Source organism: Lathamus discolor, chromosome 3, assembly GCF_037157495.1.
Source record: "Lathamus discolor isolate bLatDis1 chromosome 3, bLatDis1.hap1, whole genome shotgun sequence".
In the NCBI taxonomy this organism is placed as follows: domain Eukaryota; kingdom Metazoa; phylum Chordata; class Aves; order Psittaciformes; family Psittacidae; genus Lathamus; species Lathamus discolor.
The window spans coordinates 22,632,397-22,649,353 of NC_088886.1; the positions used below are offsets into that span (position 1 = coordinate 22,632,397).

The 16,957-nt window shown below is 39.7% G+C and overlaps 1 protein-coding gene across 1 annotated transcript in view; it reads right to left on the reverse strand.

Moving 5' to 3' along the window:
* Positions 1 to 16,957, reverse strand: part of XPR1 (xenotropic and polytropic retrovirus receptor 1) — a 112,464-nt gene that overhangs the window by 25,460 nt on the left and 70,047 nt on the right. Inside the window, exons 3-9 of the mRNA XM_065674045.1 lie at positions 15,971 to 16,072; positions 10,159 to 10,382; positions 6,219 to 6,368; positions 5,764 to 5,847; positions 5,418 to 5,499; positions 1,685 to 1,872; positions 1,272 to 1,451 (exon numbers count right to left, since the gene is read on the reverse strand). Of these exons, the coding sequence (XP_065530117.1) occupies positions 1,272 to 1,451; positions 1,685 to 1,872; positions 5,418 to 5,499; positions 5,764 to 5,847; positions 6,219 to 6,368; positions 10,159 to 10,382; positions 15,971 to 16,072 (1,010 nt within the window). The remainder of the gene's footprint in view (positions 1 to 1,271; positions 1,452 to 1,684; positions 1,873 to 5,417; positions 5,500 to 5,763; positions 5,848 to 6,218; positions 6,369 to 10,158; positions 10,383 to 15,970; positions 16,073 to 16,957) is intronic.

Below are 16,957 nucleotides of genomic sequence, written 5' to 3' on the forward strand. Positions count from 1 at the left end.
GGAGACCTTGGGATGAATTGGCCTCTGCACACTCAAAGATGTGCCTCTATCACAGACTGCAGCATAGTCTAGAGATAGGTGGGCCAGAGCAGTTACTGGAAACTGCCTAAGAGGTCTGTGAGGACTGAAAATCTTATCCTGTTAAGATATTAAGGTAAATTAGCACAGATATTGCTCATATGGTTAAAGCACTTGCAGTGCTTCCCCTAGCACCAAGGGACAGCAGCAAGACTAATGAGGCTTGGGACTAAAGGTACATCTATGAGAGATGGCTGCATGCTGGAAGGCAAAAAAGAAAAACCGAAATAGTAGTAAGCTAGTAAATAAAATAACAGAGGTAAGCACACAGAGGTTAAGTAGCTGTGTGTACACCTGCATGTGCATGCTTGAAGCATGATTCTATGTTTCGTCATTGTCATGTTCCAGACAAAGTGAATTGTTTTAACTGGCATTAAAATGATTCCACAAATAACATCAGCCTGCCAAACCCTCTTACACCCAATGCTCTCCGAGCAGCTGCAGCAAGAATAAGGTATTGAGGGAATCAACTTGATGAAAGCCAATTTAAAAGGGCATACACAGTGGGCTTGAAAGTGTGAATCAGCCATTTGGGAAGAAACTGATGATCCATACAAGTTTGAAAACTGTTCTTTTGTTGCTCCCACCTATAAATAGAACACTGAAGTAGCACGCACATTTACATTCAATTTACCAGATTTATCTTACCTGGAAAATGGGAGCTGGGTCTAAAATAAATAGTTTAAGACCACAAACAGATTTGGTGAAAAAAAGCCCACCTATGAACATCATTTTATAAGCAGTAACCTTTGCAAATGTTCCCACTCATCAGTGAATCCTCTTAATATGTTGCCACTCACCCAGTTTGGGCTGAGAAGCTTCCATGCAACCTTGCCTTACAGCACTGTAACCCTAACCAAACTGTTTCACTCCGTTTAGGAACAAAAAAATAAATACATCAGAGTGTTTCTATATGTGCAAAAGTATGCGTACAGCTGTATACAGGAAGATTAGCTAGTAGCTACCTGCAATACAAAGATAATGATAGGCTGGTACAAGCAGAAGCTGCTTCTGTAAAATAATGCTCAACAGTGATGTGCAGTCAATACCTTATCAGGTCTGCTCTATGAACGCACAGTGGTGTAAGCATCCCACTTTCCTGAAGATTAGTAACATTTATATATGCTGAACTGCTACTGCTCAGCCTCAGCATTTTTTATAAGTTATTTATTTATTTCAGGTTTGAGACTTACCAATAGTTTGAGCAGCCAAAAACGGGACTTGTAATATAAGGTTTTGGTAGGGTTGATGAGAAAAAGCAACATGAAGCCGTATAAGATGAGTGGATTCACCTGCATAGGAATGTAGGTGAATTTACCATATATACATGCCAGCAGACTCAGGCACCACAAAACGCCCAGGAAACCAGCAATCTACAGAACAACAGAAAAAAAACACATAGATACTTTATGAAAATATAGCTTTGAAATCCTCAATGAATTCTCATTATAAGAAAAGGGAGAGCAGTGCTCAATCCTGTAATCTAATCAGACTTCAGCAACTTCCTCTTCTAATTGTATTAGAACTCCTTGCCAGGAAATGATGCAGGATTTATCCTCCTGATATGCCACACAGCTCAACCACTCCTGCAATCTATTCTGTTTACCTCAAAGAGATGTTGATGGGACAAGTTGCTGCGGGGATTGAGTTCAAAGATGAGGACGTGATTCACTCCAGCCTGTCTCCAGCCATATGTGTTGATACCCAGGAGAAAGAGGAATTCTATCAGGAGAAAGCCACCTCGATAGATTCTCACCAGTGGCCACACATTTGGTCCCTTTATAAAAGCCACACCTGGAAAAGAAAAAATAGGAAAGACCTTAGCAACAGCACAAGTTATGTCACAACACAAAGTTGTGCTCTGCTGCTTTATGCTCATTCTCAGATGCTCAGCTGTACCCTGTGAAAACAGGGTGCACTTATAGGCACCTGCATATTCCAGCAAGTAGAGGAGTTTTTACCCAGCCTGTCAGAGCATTTAGGAGTATTCTGGGAAAAATTCACTCTCCAGCTGGTGTAGTCAGGTCATTAGCAGCATTGTAAGTCCCCTGTGTCATACTACCAGCACGTGGGACATCGCTAGCATAAATCGTGACTATAAGCACTTCAATGTTCTGGTTTAATGAAGATGAAATCCCAACAGACAGATACACAAATACTTCAGCTCCCCACAAAACCAAGAAGCATAATTTACAGCATTTAAAACAATGCTAAACTGTGCCTAATCATTGAACTCAATACAACTGTAATGTAATACATATTCATAACTAGCAATATAATATCCAGCCACACCCAAACAGAAAAACAAACACAAGCAATACTGGAAAGCCTGTTGCTTCCTTTGTTCAGTCTTCAGGGGTTTGGAAACAAATTCACTTAATTTCAAACAATGAGCAGCCTTATACAGCAGGAGGTTTCTCCAGCATAAGCCTCTTCGCAAAATGCTGTCACCTGGTTGCCCAATACAGGTTTCATGAGAAAAGCACAAGTAAAATATGGAAATATGGTTACTTGAATCCTCAGTTCCATTGAGTATTTCTTACCTATGTGCTTTTTAAGAGGGGAAAAAAAAAAAAAAAAGGAAAAGAAAAAAGGATACAGCTTTACAGAATTGATGCTGAGAATTTACTTGCACAAATTTTCCTGTCTAAATTACAACCCTGAGTTTTTCATAGTTTTGGTTTGGTTTTTTTTTTCCTCAAACATATCCATAAGAAGTTTCATGTGTTCAGCATTTGTACTTTATACTACATAAAATTATGGAGGAAAATTGTGCAAGGAACAATGACTCAAGAACTGCTACTTTAAATGTATAACTTAGAGACTACTGGATTCAGGGAAAAGACAGTCAAATTTTGGACAGAAATGACAGACACTGTGAAGAAGCTGAAAGAAATGAGTCTTAAATATGGAATTGCAAAAGCAGCATTTCAAATTTTGATCTGAAAACCAAAGCAGGTGCTTTCAAACAGGACAAGGCATCCCCCAAAATACTGAATAAGACATGACTAGACAGAATAGGACAGATATGCTGTGTGCTATTCAAGACAAAACACTCAGACAAAGGTTTATCCCCTGAGGCGAACACGGTTCATGAGAGTATAGCATATGACTTCCATATCTAATGCATGCTAATCTTATTTCTAGGCTCAGGACCATAACTGCAGGTTGAAGAGCAGCTGGTTCTGGAGAAAAAAAACAGGTACTCAACAGTATAAGCAGATCAGATACTAACACAAAGAAGTTAAGAGTATTTCTGTATATTCTCTCTTCTGATACTAAAACCCTATCTAGTTTAGCTTCCGCAGTGTAATGGCTAGATTTGATTTCCTTTTCATGTGTCCTGAGTGAACTATTTTCTTCACTACCGCTGAGCAGTCTGACTGAAGACCCCCAAAGACCAACCTGCAGTTAAGTGTCCAGCAAAGGTGTATGTGGTCTCAAACTGGTGCGACCCAGTCCAGGGCTCCTCCATACTACAAGCCCTAAGGCAGAGAGATTTTCCACACATATCCAGTTAAATGAAATACAAGCGAAGTCACCTGCTAGAGTCACAGCAGGTACGTGACACCTGATCAACTCATTCCTTCAGCAAATGCAAACTCTGAACAAGATGTTCAGAGAGGAAGATGTCCCTGGTTACAAGACCAACAGCATAGCAGCCTAATTCTCAAACAAGAAACAGGGCACTGCTGCAGCAAGAGTCTGAGATTTTGCATGAAATCTCACAGGTTTCTGGTTAATAAAACATATGCCCATTTCCATGAACTTTCAATTATATACTGGCTTGGCACCTAGGAAAGCTAATACAGAAACAGCGATGCCTCAAAATTCGTACTCTTTAGGAGGACACTTACCTGGGATCCAAATTAACATTTGCAGCCTCTAACAGACCCCAAGGTGTTATGAATTCATCTGTAAAATGCTGCTGTTCTAGTTGTAAAGTCAGCTAATAAAGAAGTGGTTTTCCAGTAGAAGTTCTATGCTGTTTCACAGATTCTACACATACAATACTTAAATCCCATTTCAGTCAATCAAATCATAATTTTCAAATATAGCAGAGAGGTTAGCAGACTCATATCCAAATAAAAGAAAAAAAACCCAACAAAAAACCACAAACCACTTTGCAGTTAGAATACAGGTTTTGCCCAATATCTGAAGTAATTTACAGATACCAGATCATGTCTGCTGATAACAAACAAACCTATTATTCACAGTAAGTTAGTAACATCTGCTTTGGAGGTATAATCGTTTTTATGAATTCCTCCTCACAACTGTGTCACTTAGTGAGAGATAACGCAAACACAACTGGCTTCAACCGTATTTGCAACTCACACAGAGATCAAACATATAAGCAACAGAAAAAAAGATACAATGAATATAGAGCAGCTTCTACACATTAAACAGGCCCTTCCCACAGACAGGTCAAGCTTCTGCTTCTACCGTTGGAAGACCAAATGGGAAGCACTGCAAACAGTTTCTCAAACAGAGACATTTTATCCCAAGAGATGACTGGATTCAATTACAGAAACATCTGATTAAAAGTTTCTTTTAAGTCATAACCACAGACATGGGCTTTCCCTAACGCAAGAGTTCACACGTTGCTTTGTTAAGCCTTTTCCTTTTTACTGTTTAAGCAAGTTACACCACTACTGAAATCACACACACAATTAGTAAAGCTGCTTGTGATTAAACGCTGTGTCTGGATCTACAGTACTAACATGGCTTTTACTCTACCCAGAGTTCAAACTCAGAAGGCACAAAGCAGAATAAAACCAATGTCTGAGATACATAATAATTCGTTGTAGCTGTTAAACAATCTTGCCAAAATCTGCCAACAAGAAAAATTAAATTAATTCAATTAATAGGCACCAGGCATTGAAATCCCTGAAATTTCTACATGAAAATGTCCCAAGTGGCATGGTGCTTACATGGCTCTATCTCTGGTCTCACTCTCTGTATGGAGTTAGTATAATGAAAAACTTTAGTTCTAGGAGTACCTGTCTCAAAGTGAGTGAGGTCTGTGTATTCACAAAACCATAACAGAAATCTGTCTTTATAGATGGAGGTTCCACCTCCAGAACATCATTCCAAGAATAGGGAGGAAACCAGGAGAACAAACCATAATATATTCAAAGTCCAAAATCCACATATACAACATGAAAAAACACAATCTATTACTGAGCGGAACTAATACTTTACAGCAGTGTGATCTGACTCAGACTGATTCAATCCAGAACATCCTGACCAACCCAGTTCAGATCCAGACCCCCGTTAAATGATGAGAACATATCCAAACCAAGGTATAGCAGGCAGCGAGTCCAGTCAAGGATACCCACCTGAAAGTATGACAGTGACGTTCAGTGCAATGAACAACCCACAGAATAATCCAACCCTGAATGTAGTCCAGGCTGGTACAGGCTGTGAACAAAGCAATGGTGGAATTAAGGTGAGTAAACAGGTTATCAGCAAAGTCAGATTAATCTGCGGAATAAATTTAAAATTGGGAAAAGTAAGCCGTTTCCAAATCTTCCAAACTAAAGCAGATTATGTGACGATATCCTCCTCACAATTTGCAGAGCATGCTCACATCAATTATTTGCACTCCTTTGTTCAGACATTGAATCTAATTTGGCACCTTAACAAGTTGGAGAAGCATCTTTGCTGCATAGCTTGATCTCTCACCTGAGCTGCTCCTAAGGGTGGAACACGCAAACGTTTCATAGCCTTCTGTCTGTCTCCATCTTCTAACTCATTGGTCACCACTTCCTAAGGAGATGAAGATATACATCACAGAAGTTCATTCTAATGATAAGCACATGGTACTGCATTAAAAAACAAAAATAACAGTTGGTTTCCAAGTTACATTTGAGCCCTGGTCCAATACTTACACATTAACAAAGATAGGAGAAGCTCACCATGCATCAAGTTACACAATACGAGCTAACACTGCACTGGCTTTTCAGAGTGAAAAGTTACCAGCTGAAGAGAAATACCCAAATTACGTAAGCAGTGCCAAGACCACAGTCTTGGTGGCAAATACAAGCTAGAGAGGGCAAAACATTATAGGAATCTGTAGTGAACAAGAAAACACTGTTTCTAGTTAAAAAGAGGAACAGTATCCAGACTAGCATCTTTACCTCTGTTTCGGAGATAAGCTGGTTGATCTTCTTGCAAGTGTAGAAAGGTGCTACCTCCACCTCAGCCACCCGCCATTCTGCTCCCCGTGCTGTCTCCAAGTTCTTGTCATGCTTCTTTAAGATCTTGCGGAAGCCGGTGAAGTTCAGGTTCTGCAGACAAGGGAAAAGAGTTACTGGCTTTTAACCTCAGTCAGATCCCAAGAAAGTTAAATTGTTGTATTTTCAGTCTAGCAAAAAAGGAATAGTTAATAAAACCCAACAAATCATTGCATCTATTGTCACGAAGTTTCTGATTTACCACTATATTAGAAGACACACATATCCCTCGCAAATAACAGAAAAAATGTGGGACTCAGGGGCATAAAGCCATATAACTTATTTGCAGGAAACTACCTAAACTTCATGTTTCCTGAAAAGCCTAATTACTTCCACTTTCTTCCTTAATGCAGGAAGTGATGACAATCCTGATGAAACCTCCCTGAAGACTAATAACCTTTGGACATGCTCAAAACTTGCATGCTTGAAGTTATTTCAAGACATGCTCCCTCTCTCTGGGTATACCTTACTGCATATATCCCAGGTACAGCAAACTGGCAGCTGGTCTCTGGATTAGAAGCAGCTGTAATGAGCTCTTAAGAAACATATAAAGCTACAGAAAGACATGTTTATCAAAACTATCACAGTCATTACCAACCCCTCAACAGTTTTCCCTTCTGAAAAGGCTAAGCTACTAACTTCTAGTTTCTTTAAACTCTGTTGGTTTCAAATCAAGTTGTCCAGATAAATTTATTACAGAAGGGAAATCCTTGTACAAAATTTATAAATGCTGCAGATTAGCTCCAGACATGTACAACCTCACAGCACCATCCTTTTCTACAGCGTACGTTGCACAATGCCTGCAAAACTATTTTAGACTTGCATATGTGGGAGATGCAACTCCCTAGTATGCAGAGGTGCCTTAAAACAAGAATTAATTGTTCGTTTTCAAGTTATTGTGAGACTAACCCAATACTCTTCTAAAGCACAGTAACTTAGGGCAAAGCTCATCACACTGCAGGCAATTGCTGTGACAAGATGTATCCAAAATCCTGCATTTCATTACGCAGAAAACACCACTCAAAACACTCAACGTTTCGTTCAAGCAACGGCAGGAACACAGAAAGATCATGGCAAGACTCACCTCTGAAAAAAAAACCCAACAAACCAACTTAGAAAGGAGCTTGGAAAGAAAAAGAAAGAAAATAGCAAAATCCCATGCCCTAGGGAGAGGTGCCATCTACTCACTGAAATATTTTCAATCTAAGTATGATCAGTGATTTAATACAAGACTCCTATCATATAGGTGAGGAAATGAGGGTAGGGAGACAGTAGTAGGAAGCCAATGAGTTAACATTCTGCATTATTGCAGACAAGAGACTTTAATTGTTTTCTATTGGAAGAGCCAGCATTCCACCCAGGGAGACCACCATTTCAGAATCTTGAAATTAAAATATGCAACAAAATTACACTTTTGGTCAGAGATTTTTCTGTAGCCTCAACTAACATCACTTTATCTGCCATGTGTCCAATCTCAGCCTAACTCTGGTGTGCCTTGGCCAGTTTGGGCACGGTTACACCAGACACCCTTGAACCTCTCCAGCAGCACTTCATCCTCTGCCTGCAAAAATTCTGCAAGCCCAAAGCACACAGTAAAAATACTGGTGGTTACAGTGGTGCTTCTGACAAGGAACATAGAGTGATGGAACAGTCAAACATCATTCACACAGTCAGATGCTCTGCTATTCGTGATGCTTTTATTTGGCAAGGGGCCTTCTCCAAGCCTGACTTCCACTTCTGCTGGATACTAATTCAGTCCATTGAAGGTGAATAAAAACCAAAGAGCACAACTTATGCAATAATGTAATCCAAGATCAAGTAGAATCAGTGGACCCAAAAATCTCTGCTCATATACAAATGCATAAGGAAATGCACCAGCAAGACAAACACACAGCAGCTTAATAAGGCTGATTCAGTATTCATTATTTGCCTGATTAATGTACTACATTATATACAGTATAAGTGAATACTGTGTATTTAATAATTAAGATTTGTTTGTTCTGAAACACAGTATTTCAAAGAAATAGATCTATTTATAGATCTACACACTCTAGAATTACGTATTACTGTTAATAACAAATCAATTTTATCAGAAGTTTAATCATTGTCAAGTTAAATATCAGCTGCCCTGGAGACAAGTGACAGTTCCACTTCATATTTGGTTTGTGTACCTTAGAAACGAATGCATGCTGCTTTTGCTCTTGCTTCAGTCTAACAGATTAGGATTTGCTTCGAATGCATTTTCTTTCCTGGTAACGCACCTCGAGACTTTAGGATTTCATCAGAGTCATAGCTTGATATTTATAATGCCGCTGTTGACTTCCCTTTACCACCTACATGAAGGCCTCAGTTATGTCATCTTCCCACCAGGTTACTGTTTTTCCTCGTCAAAACTTAAAGAGCTAGAATATTCCTAGTTCTTATACTCTAAGATCAAAAGTGATTAAGAGAAGTATTCTGGGATTTGGTTTTATATCTGGTTTAGTACTTGTACTCATTTTCCTAAACTTCAAGACCAATTTGAACTAATTTTTCTCATTTTCAATATGTTGTAGAAGGAAGCTCTGCTTCTTTTGGATACTGTGAAAGCTATCAAATCCAGATGGGACTTACATCAGCATTTTCTACATGTACAATGGACTCTTGGTAGCAAAAATATAGGTATGTAACATGCCCTTCTTCACTGATGAGTAGTAGGAAAAGATTTTACAAATTAATGACCTATGTCACCACTATTTAAATTCTTCATCAAGCCTCAGAAGTGACTTTTGTAACCAAGAACTTTTTTTTTTTTAACCAAACCAAAACTTGAAGAAATCACAGCATGTGATACTGCTCCATTCCATTCCTGAAAAGCTACACTGTACCTTTCCCAGGATTTTGAACCAGAAATTACCTCTAACAGTTAAAGGGCTTTATTGAGAAACTCATACTTTCCAGACATGACTCAAAGACATAACATCACTTTAGGAATGGTACGAATACTCAGAATTTTGGTAGAATTACGTTTGCCCATACTGCAGGTAGTGTTTCTAACAATTAATTTTGTTCAGTAAAATTCTCCAGTACAACGCTGGTAAAGATCTAAATACAGACGCACTAAATTTAAACTCAAACATTCTTATTTAACAAGCTAAAAACCCTCACAGTAAGACACATAAAAGCATTTCAGAATACTTAACACCAAAAGAGCTATCCCAGAAAAAAAGATCGTAACAGTTTCAGATTTTTGGAACAATATCAACATCTGCAATATTTACCATGCCCTTTCCTGCCAGAAACCCTAGTACAAGTAAAGATTTGGTTTTCTCATACTTCAAGGCAAACGAGCCTGTATCCTACAGAATTGAAAACTTTTGGTTTTTTTTAAATGAATGTTTTAACAAGAAATTCTGATATAGCAAGGTCACAGTCACTACCATGGTAACGCCAAGAGAAAACAGTATGCTAGCATTTCAAGTTTCATTACAAATATTAGATAAAAGAGCTTCTTTCCTCCCCAGTGTGCCAGCTCCAGCCCTGCACGGAACAACACATTACAGAAGGAGGAGGTACTGATATAACCTCATGTTCTGGCCATGCCTGGGCAAAGGGCATTGGGGTCAGCCAGCCCAGAAAAGGAAGACGAAGGAAGGTCCTTCTGACAGTCAGCTTAGCAATTATATTTCAACAAAAAGCGACAAGACATTACACTGCTAGCTGCTAGGCATCTGCCTTCTCTTAAGTGCTAGGGAACCCAAAATTAAGGAAGAAATTAAGATAACAACTTGAATGAGGCAACTGAAGGATACACAAAGCATATATTTACATATAGGGCTTTGTAAATCCACATTTTTGCAGGTACCTGATAGTTCTGTAGTAAGATGAGGCTGAGGTAGAGCTCACTGAAGGCCAATTTCAGATCTTTGATATTCCTATGCTGGACTCGTTCTTCATGGGACAGGTGGAAGACTGGCTTTCTGCGCCGCTGAAGTGTGGAAACCCCACTGGCTTCTTTTTGTGCATCCAAAGTTGATTGTAACTCAGTCCGGAGAGTAGTAAACCTGCGCTGAGCTTCTGCAAGCTTTTCTGTTAGCAAGGAAAGGAAAAAGTCAGATGAGAGGATAGCACCTTGCCTACTGAGACTGTAAAAAGCACTATACCTTTTCCTCAAATAACATGCCTGTAGGTAAAAAGCACTGCATTGAATAACCTACAGCATGTCTTCCCCTGCTAAGCATTAAATTCCACAACTCTGAGTATTTCTCTTCTATGAAGCTCCTTTTAGTTAAAGACATGAATTCAGACCTCTCCACTTCCACTCAAGATCTGATTTCTAGAGGATGCTTGTTGCAGGACTGTACGCATACCTGTATGGTATGGAAGATAACCAACCTGCTCAGCTGCTGCCTGTACCGAGGGGCTATAAACCAGCACAAGGATGCAGGGTTAGGCCCCCCCACACTGGCAGAGCCACAGCTGGATGCAGCCAGGCAGATAGGGTCTCATCCAAATACCAAAGCAGTGACCACACGTCTACTCTGCACACAAAGGAAAGCTGATCGCCTTTCTCAAATAAATCAAATGCACAAAAAGCAAATGAGGAAAAAAAAAAAAACACTGCTAGACAATGTTATGAAACTTGACAGTTCAGTAAACAAAGCACTTTTCATATCTGTGCACCCACTACTAACTATGTGTTTACTATCTTTTTATATGACAGTAAGGAATCCAAGGAGAAAAAAAAAACCCAAAGGAAACAAACCGCACTTCAAATGCGATGCTGAATTTTGTTGCTCAGAGAGCAACGCTACCCTTCTGCCAAGCTCCCAGTGACAGACAAACACAGCTTCTGCTTTGATCAGGAGTTACAACACTACTAGCTGCTGTACACAAACTGCTGTAATAACATACCCCTCTCTTCCTCAGTTTAGGCTCATGCAGGTTAGAAGTATTGCCTCATTATTTACTGATTAAAGGAACAGCCAACCTGAATTTAAATATCATTTTTGATGTGTATTCAGAAGAAGTTAGCTTCTCTTCCTCACATCTCAAGTATGAAAAAGGTGTTCCTTTAAGTATGCTGCTTTATGTACTTTCAGAAAAAAATAATTTTTGGCTAAATCTTTTTAATGCTAAAACCAGCATAACTGACACCATTATCTTTCTTTGTTCTGTACAACTAGTTCCCTCCAGTCTTTTTCCCTCCCCTACGGCTTTAGTCACAGCCTTGGCATCTCTGCTGATAAGCCCCATCGTGGACCATGGGCAGTAGCGCTGGCCAGGAAGGCACCAAACAGGTTCACAGTGTTGGAGCAGAGGCTGTAAGCTGGAGCCACCTCCACCCAGCAGGACACACACCACCGCAACAGAAACCATGGAGCCCCATGGTCCCTCCACCACCCAAAACTTTGCCCAACAGTCTCCTGGCTGTCAATCTAATTCCCCTTCATTAGCATTTTACATAACTTGATAGTAATTTTCAATTGCTGCTGCACCTCCCTCAAAGTAAGATTTACTCTTATGGGAGCAATTCTGACTTTCTCCTCAGTCTTATTCAATTCTGGTTAATTCTAAGAGCAAACCTCATCTGTAAATAATTATACAGTGCTCTGCATAAAGTATTTTCCAGAAGGAGAATGCCTTTCCAAATGGAAAATTAGAATCAATATACAAAATTCAAGTATGGAAGAGCCTGAAACCCTCTAACTTTCTTGATTATAAGCTTTATTAAAAGTAAGATGTTTTAAAAGGCACGAAAGGATAACTCCTCCCTGGTAACTTCCATAGCTTCAAGGACTCCACTGAAGAGAGGCAATGTAGCCCACAGTGAGAACTGTCTGCCCACAGTGAGAATTGTCTGCCTACAGCCTACAATTATATAACATTTAACACACACAAGGTCAGACTGCAAAAATAATCTTTCCCCACTTCGGGAACTCTCTCGGGAAGAAGTAACGGATATCTATTAGAGCAACTGTTACAATCAAAAGCCTTCATATAAAAACTCACAAGTTTACTATATTCAAAATGCCATATTAAACTGTCTGTGATACACTGAGATTTCTTTGGATCAAATTATTAAATATGCAAGAGTTTAAATCACATCTCTAAATTGAAACCATGTTCCATTTTCTCTGTGTCCAGAAAAAAAGCCAACTGAAAGCCTAACAAAACAATATTTAAAGAAAAGACAATGCACTGAAATAGTCCCAAAACTGCTGCTGCGATTTTCTTCTTTGCAAAGCAATGTCCAGTAAGAAGGCATCATCTCCAAACACAAATATTATTCTTAATTAGCACTGCCCTCTCCCATCTGTAGGGGAGGACCACATTCTCTAAGAATTAGGCTTTAAAGGCAACCAACTCACTCCTGAGAAACAGCAGTCCTGCACCTTCTTCTCCCTCCTGCTCTCTCTCATATGGACCCCAGTTATACAATCCACAAATAAAATCATACCTTAACTAGGTGAAGTTATCATGGAGATTCATTGCAGAAGCAAAATAAGACAAAATGTGTGCTGCTAAAGCTCATACTGAATTGCTTAGGGAAACAGCAGAGTACAAACTAATTTCTCAGTTTACAACACACTCCAAAACGATTGAGAAGTCATCTACCACTAACCTGGCACTCCCGAAAGTGACTTTTTCAAAAAATATGCCACTCAAAAAGGTTAGAAAAAAGCAGCATACACGTGGAAACTGGAAGCACTCTTGTTGTGTAGCAGCATTCTGCATGACATGATGCCCACTAACTCCTCGCTCAAGTGTAACCTCAGAGCAAAGACTAAGGAGAAATTTGAAACCAGAGGCAGACTTCAACAAAAGTACTTGCAATAAAGAAGCAGGTTTGCCTCGAAAATGCTTCAAGATGCTGACTAAAACCACCGTCTAAAGAGTTGCCTCTCAACTATACGATTCCAAGTTGTTTTGACTCCATTTTCCAAGTGTAAAGAAAAGTTTACACATAAGGATCATGAAAAAAAGCTGTTACACCAAAGAGCTAGTACAGTTTCTCAAGTTCCAGCTCATACGGCCATGGTTGTGATCAAAACCTGTTTCACCAGAGAGGAGATAATCGAACAAGCCCATACCTCCTTGCAGCTACCCAGCTCAGGAGTCTGGGCATTTTAGGCAGGCTCTTTCAGCACTCCTTCCTTTTCCTACTTGTACTTACTATGTTCACTATTTTGCTTACCAAGTTAAAGCCTACAAATAACAAAACCACCTCCTAAATTAGCCACAAAAATGTTACTAGCTACACTGTAGCCCAAGCAAATCCTGATGATACTAACTGAAAATATAACAAACCTCCCCTCCAGAAAATCCCAAACACAAACCAAAACTGGCTACAAATGAAACTCCAGCACTTGAATAGGCATTCCCTACTGGAAACATCTGAAAATATTACTCATGTTCTTTTTTCTTTCAATTGAGTATAGATTTTCTTGAGCGTAGTCCAAATAATCACAAATTGTTTATCAAATCAGATTTAGCTAATGGCTGTCTTCCTTCCTACTGAGCTGGAATAATTGTCTGGGGAATTAAGGCTATGTTTGACAAGAGCCGACAGCCTGAGCATACAGCATTATGCAGCAGGTACTCTGACCCTGAGCACACCAGGGAGGAGCTGAGGTCCAGGAGCAGCCTATCCTGAGAGGACAGGGTTGTCCATGCTGTGGCAATCTCTGGCAACCTTCACTGAGGATCCCTCAGTGCAGGGATCAAGATGACAAAATTAAGCAGGGATCAAAAGAAAGCTTAGCTTTCTTGAAAATGGGCAATCTTTATCGTTGTAAAGCCAAGTGTGTAATAAAACATGATAAACATATAACAAACAGGATGTATCAGGTCACAATCCAAGCTAACACACACCTGGAGTTACAATAGGGCCCGACGTGACAAATTTCTGACATGATCAAGAAGAAGAACCACTGATGGAACATTTCTTGATATAGCTTAACGTTAATAACCCTAATAAGGGGTTTCCATACTGTTAAAGTCACGTCACTTCTGCAAATAAAAGACTTACTTTAATCTTATCACAAAAGATTTTCAAATTACATGTATTCTCACCTATAACATTTTTGAAATGACAGCAAGATGGAAAAAATCCTATCCTATATTATTAGTGCCATTTTAAACAATGCTGGAATGGGTGCACATGTACATGTGGGTGCAAGTGCGCTAGCAGGTCCCCGTTAGGGAAAATTATAATCTGTATTGTGCATCTAAATTGACAGAACTTCCTTCACAGAGTCTAGCTCATAGTACACAGGATCTGATGTAACTAGAGAAGAAAGACAAGTTTCTGAGCATAGATGCCTTACCTCAGACCTGGGATAAAAACAAAAGATCCCACAGGGAAACAAAGCAGAACAATTGTTCTCAGTTAGGTATGTATGAATTACATGTAGGAAAACTCCTATAAAGTATAAAACCCAGCTGGCCTAGTAAAACATATAACTTATGCCTACAAAATGCTCCTTGCCCTTGTTCTGACACCCACTCCACTCTGGCTACAGAAAACACCACGGCTCCAGGGAGCCAGGAGAGCAGGCATAGCCAGCCCAAAAGAGATTTACTTGCGTAGATGTAAGCTAGACAGAGGCAAGCTGTAGTGCACTGTTACTGCATCTATTATGCTTTCAGTTTTTCTCATGTTCACAACCCAGATTTTGCTAGCAATAGAATAGCTAGCAATAAAGCCATCGCCTGATGGTTATTAAAATATTTTGCACAATTCAACTGCCTTTGTTACCAGATTAAAGTCAGAAATAGAAAAGGGTACCATATTGTACTGCAAAAGCCAGTTTATAGCAGCAAGTTAGTAAATCAACATGTTAAGAGAAAGTATAGCAGAAGTCAAGGCATCACTGTCTTCATATTTAAATGCTTTTCTAGTTGAAAACCCATCTTAAACTTTACCAAAAGAGGCAGAAAACCAGCTGAAGTGTAACAGTGGGTGGAACTGGATCACACTAATACTAAGCTTTTTGCAGCAATATTACACGGTGAATTTCCAATTATCCCATTGTAAAGAAAACACAGGATGGGAAAGCAAACTTTCTCCGGGAAAATATCAAACAACAGCACTCTGACACATGACCCCTAGGAATCCCTACTCTTACCATTACATTTTTACTCAATTTACTAAACAGGAATTTATACACAGCCAATGACAAACTGCTACTTGGCTGACTGACTCCAGAAAGTTTAAAGAGTTTATGTGAAAGTATTTAAAATCTTGGACACATCAGGATGGTCAAGTTATGATACAGGGGCAAGTCCATGACAGCTATTCCTGCACAAGCTCAGGGAACTTAGTGCTAAGGAACTTAGCACAACTAAAACATGCACAGGAAACTGTCACCATGGATAAACTGAGAAACTGTTCCCTATGCCCTACCACTTGAGATAAGAGCATCTTCTTGAAGTTCAGCAGAACACTTTTGCAGACAAGGAGATCACCTGCCCTTCATTCTCCCTCCATGCAAATACCACGGTTTAGGCTTCACATCTGTGATTAAACCAGAGCAGTTTCCCACATAAACCCGCCCTGTAATTACCTGATGGTAGACCTGCATGACCACTGTGGTTACTCTGAAAGTTTGGGAGCTTTGGACTCTTTTTGTGTTGCTGTATTTTCCACAAATATACACAAATAAGCACCTTACCTGAATAGAATATGTTGATTTTGGCAAGTTCTTTCTCACAGGTTTGGAAGAACTTCTCTTCAAACGTGGCAAAACATCTTTTCACTGTGTCTTCATCTGTGTCTATAAAACAAAAGGTTTAACAAAAGAAGATAAGAACAATTTTCTAAGTGGCTGCCATGGAAATATTTCTTCAGAGTAAATCCACCTTCCTTGTTATATAGAGAAGGAAGAACAATAAGGCCCTAAAGGCTCTGAGGGAACACATATTTGCCTATAAAAGGAATTATACAAAGATTAAGAGGTAAAAACTCATAAGCAGTAACTGCATCTTGGCCAAAGTTTTCATCATCTTTTTTGATCCTTCAAGTGTTATTGCAGATCTCACATCCTTCATTTCCAATTCCTAACCCAGCTTGTGCAACTGCACCTGTAGAGCCATCCTGGATCGAGACTGCTCTTTATATCTACAGAAACTTTTTTAAAAGGCGTCTTACCTACCATCACAAAGTCACCCACTGCAAAGCTGCACACCAGTGGAAAGGAAACACCATACCCCATCCCCACCTGCCCACTTCTGCTGCCTCCAGCATCCTGAAGCCACCCCTCATCTGCCACATCAATCCAGAACGAAGCCACACAGCCACTGCAGGGGTGGTCTCCTTCCTCCCTCCCACACCACTTCTCCAACCATGTGGTAAGCCAAATCAGGGAAAGATCTTCCAACCAAAATAAAAGCAGATTAAGCAGCAGCATAACCACTCTCAACATGCTACCACTATATGTCAGGGTTAAGTTACATTTACCCACCCAGAAGTTGTTCTACTCTCCAGTCTAGGGCACTGGCAAGTTCTCCAATACTAGCTTTAGTAAAAGCAAACCTCTTTATCAAAGATTAGGGTTTATGATGTGGTTTGTTTTTCCTCCCCTAGATATACTGCAACAGAAAGCCAAGTACCATCAGTGCTGCATGTTCATGCCATGCCCTTTCCAGCTTGTCAGTCACTT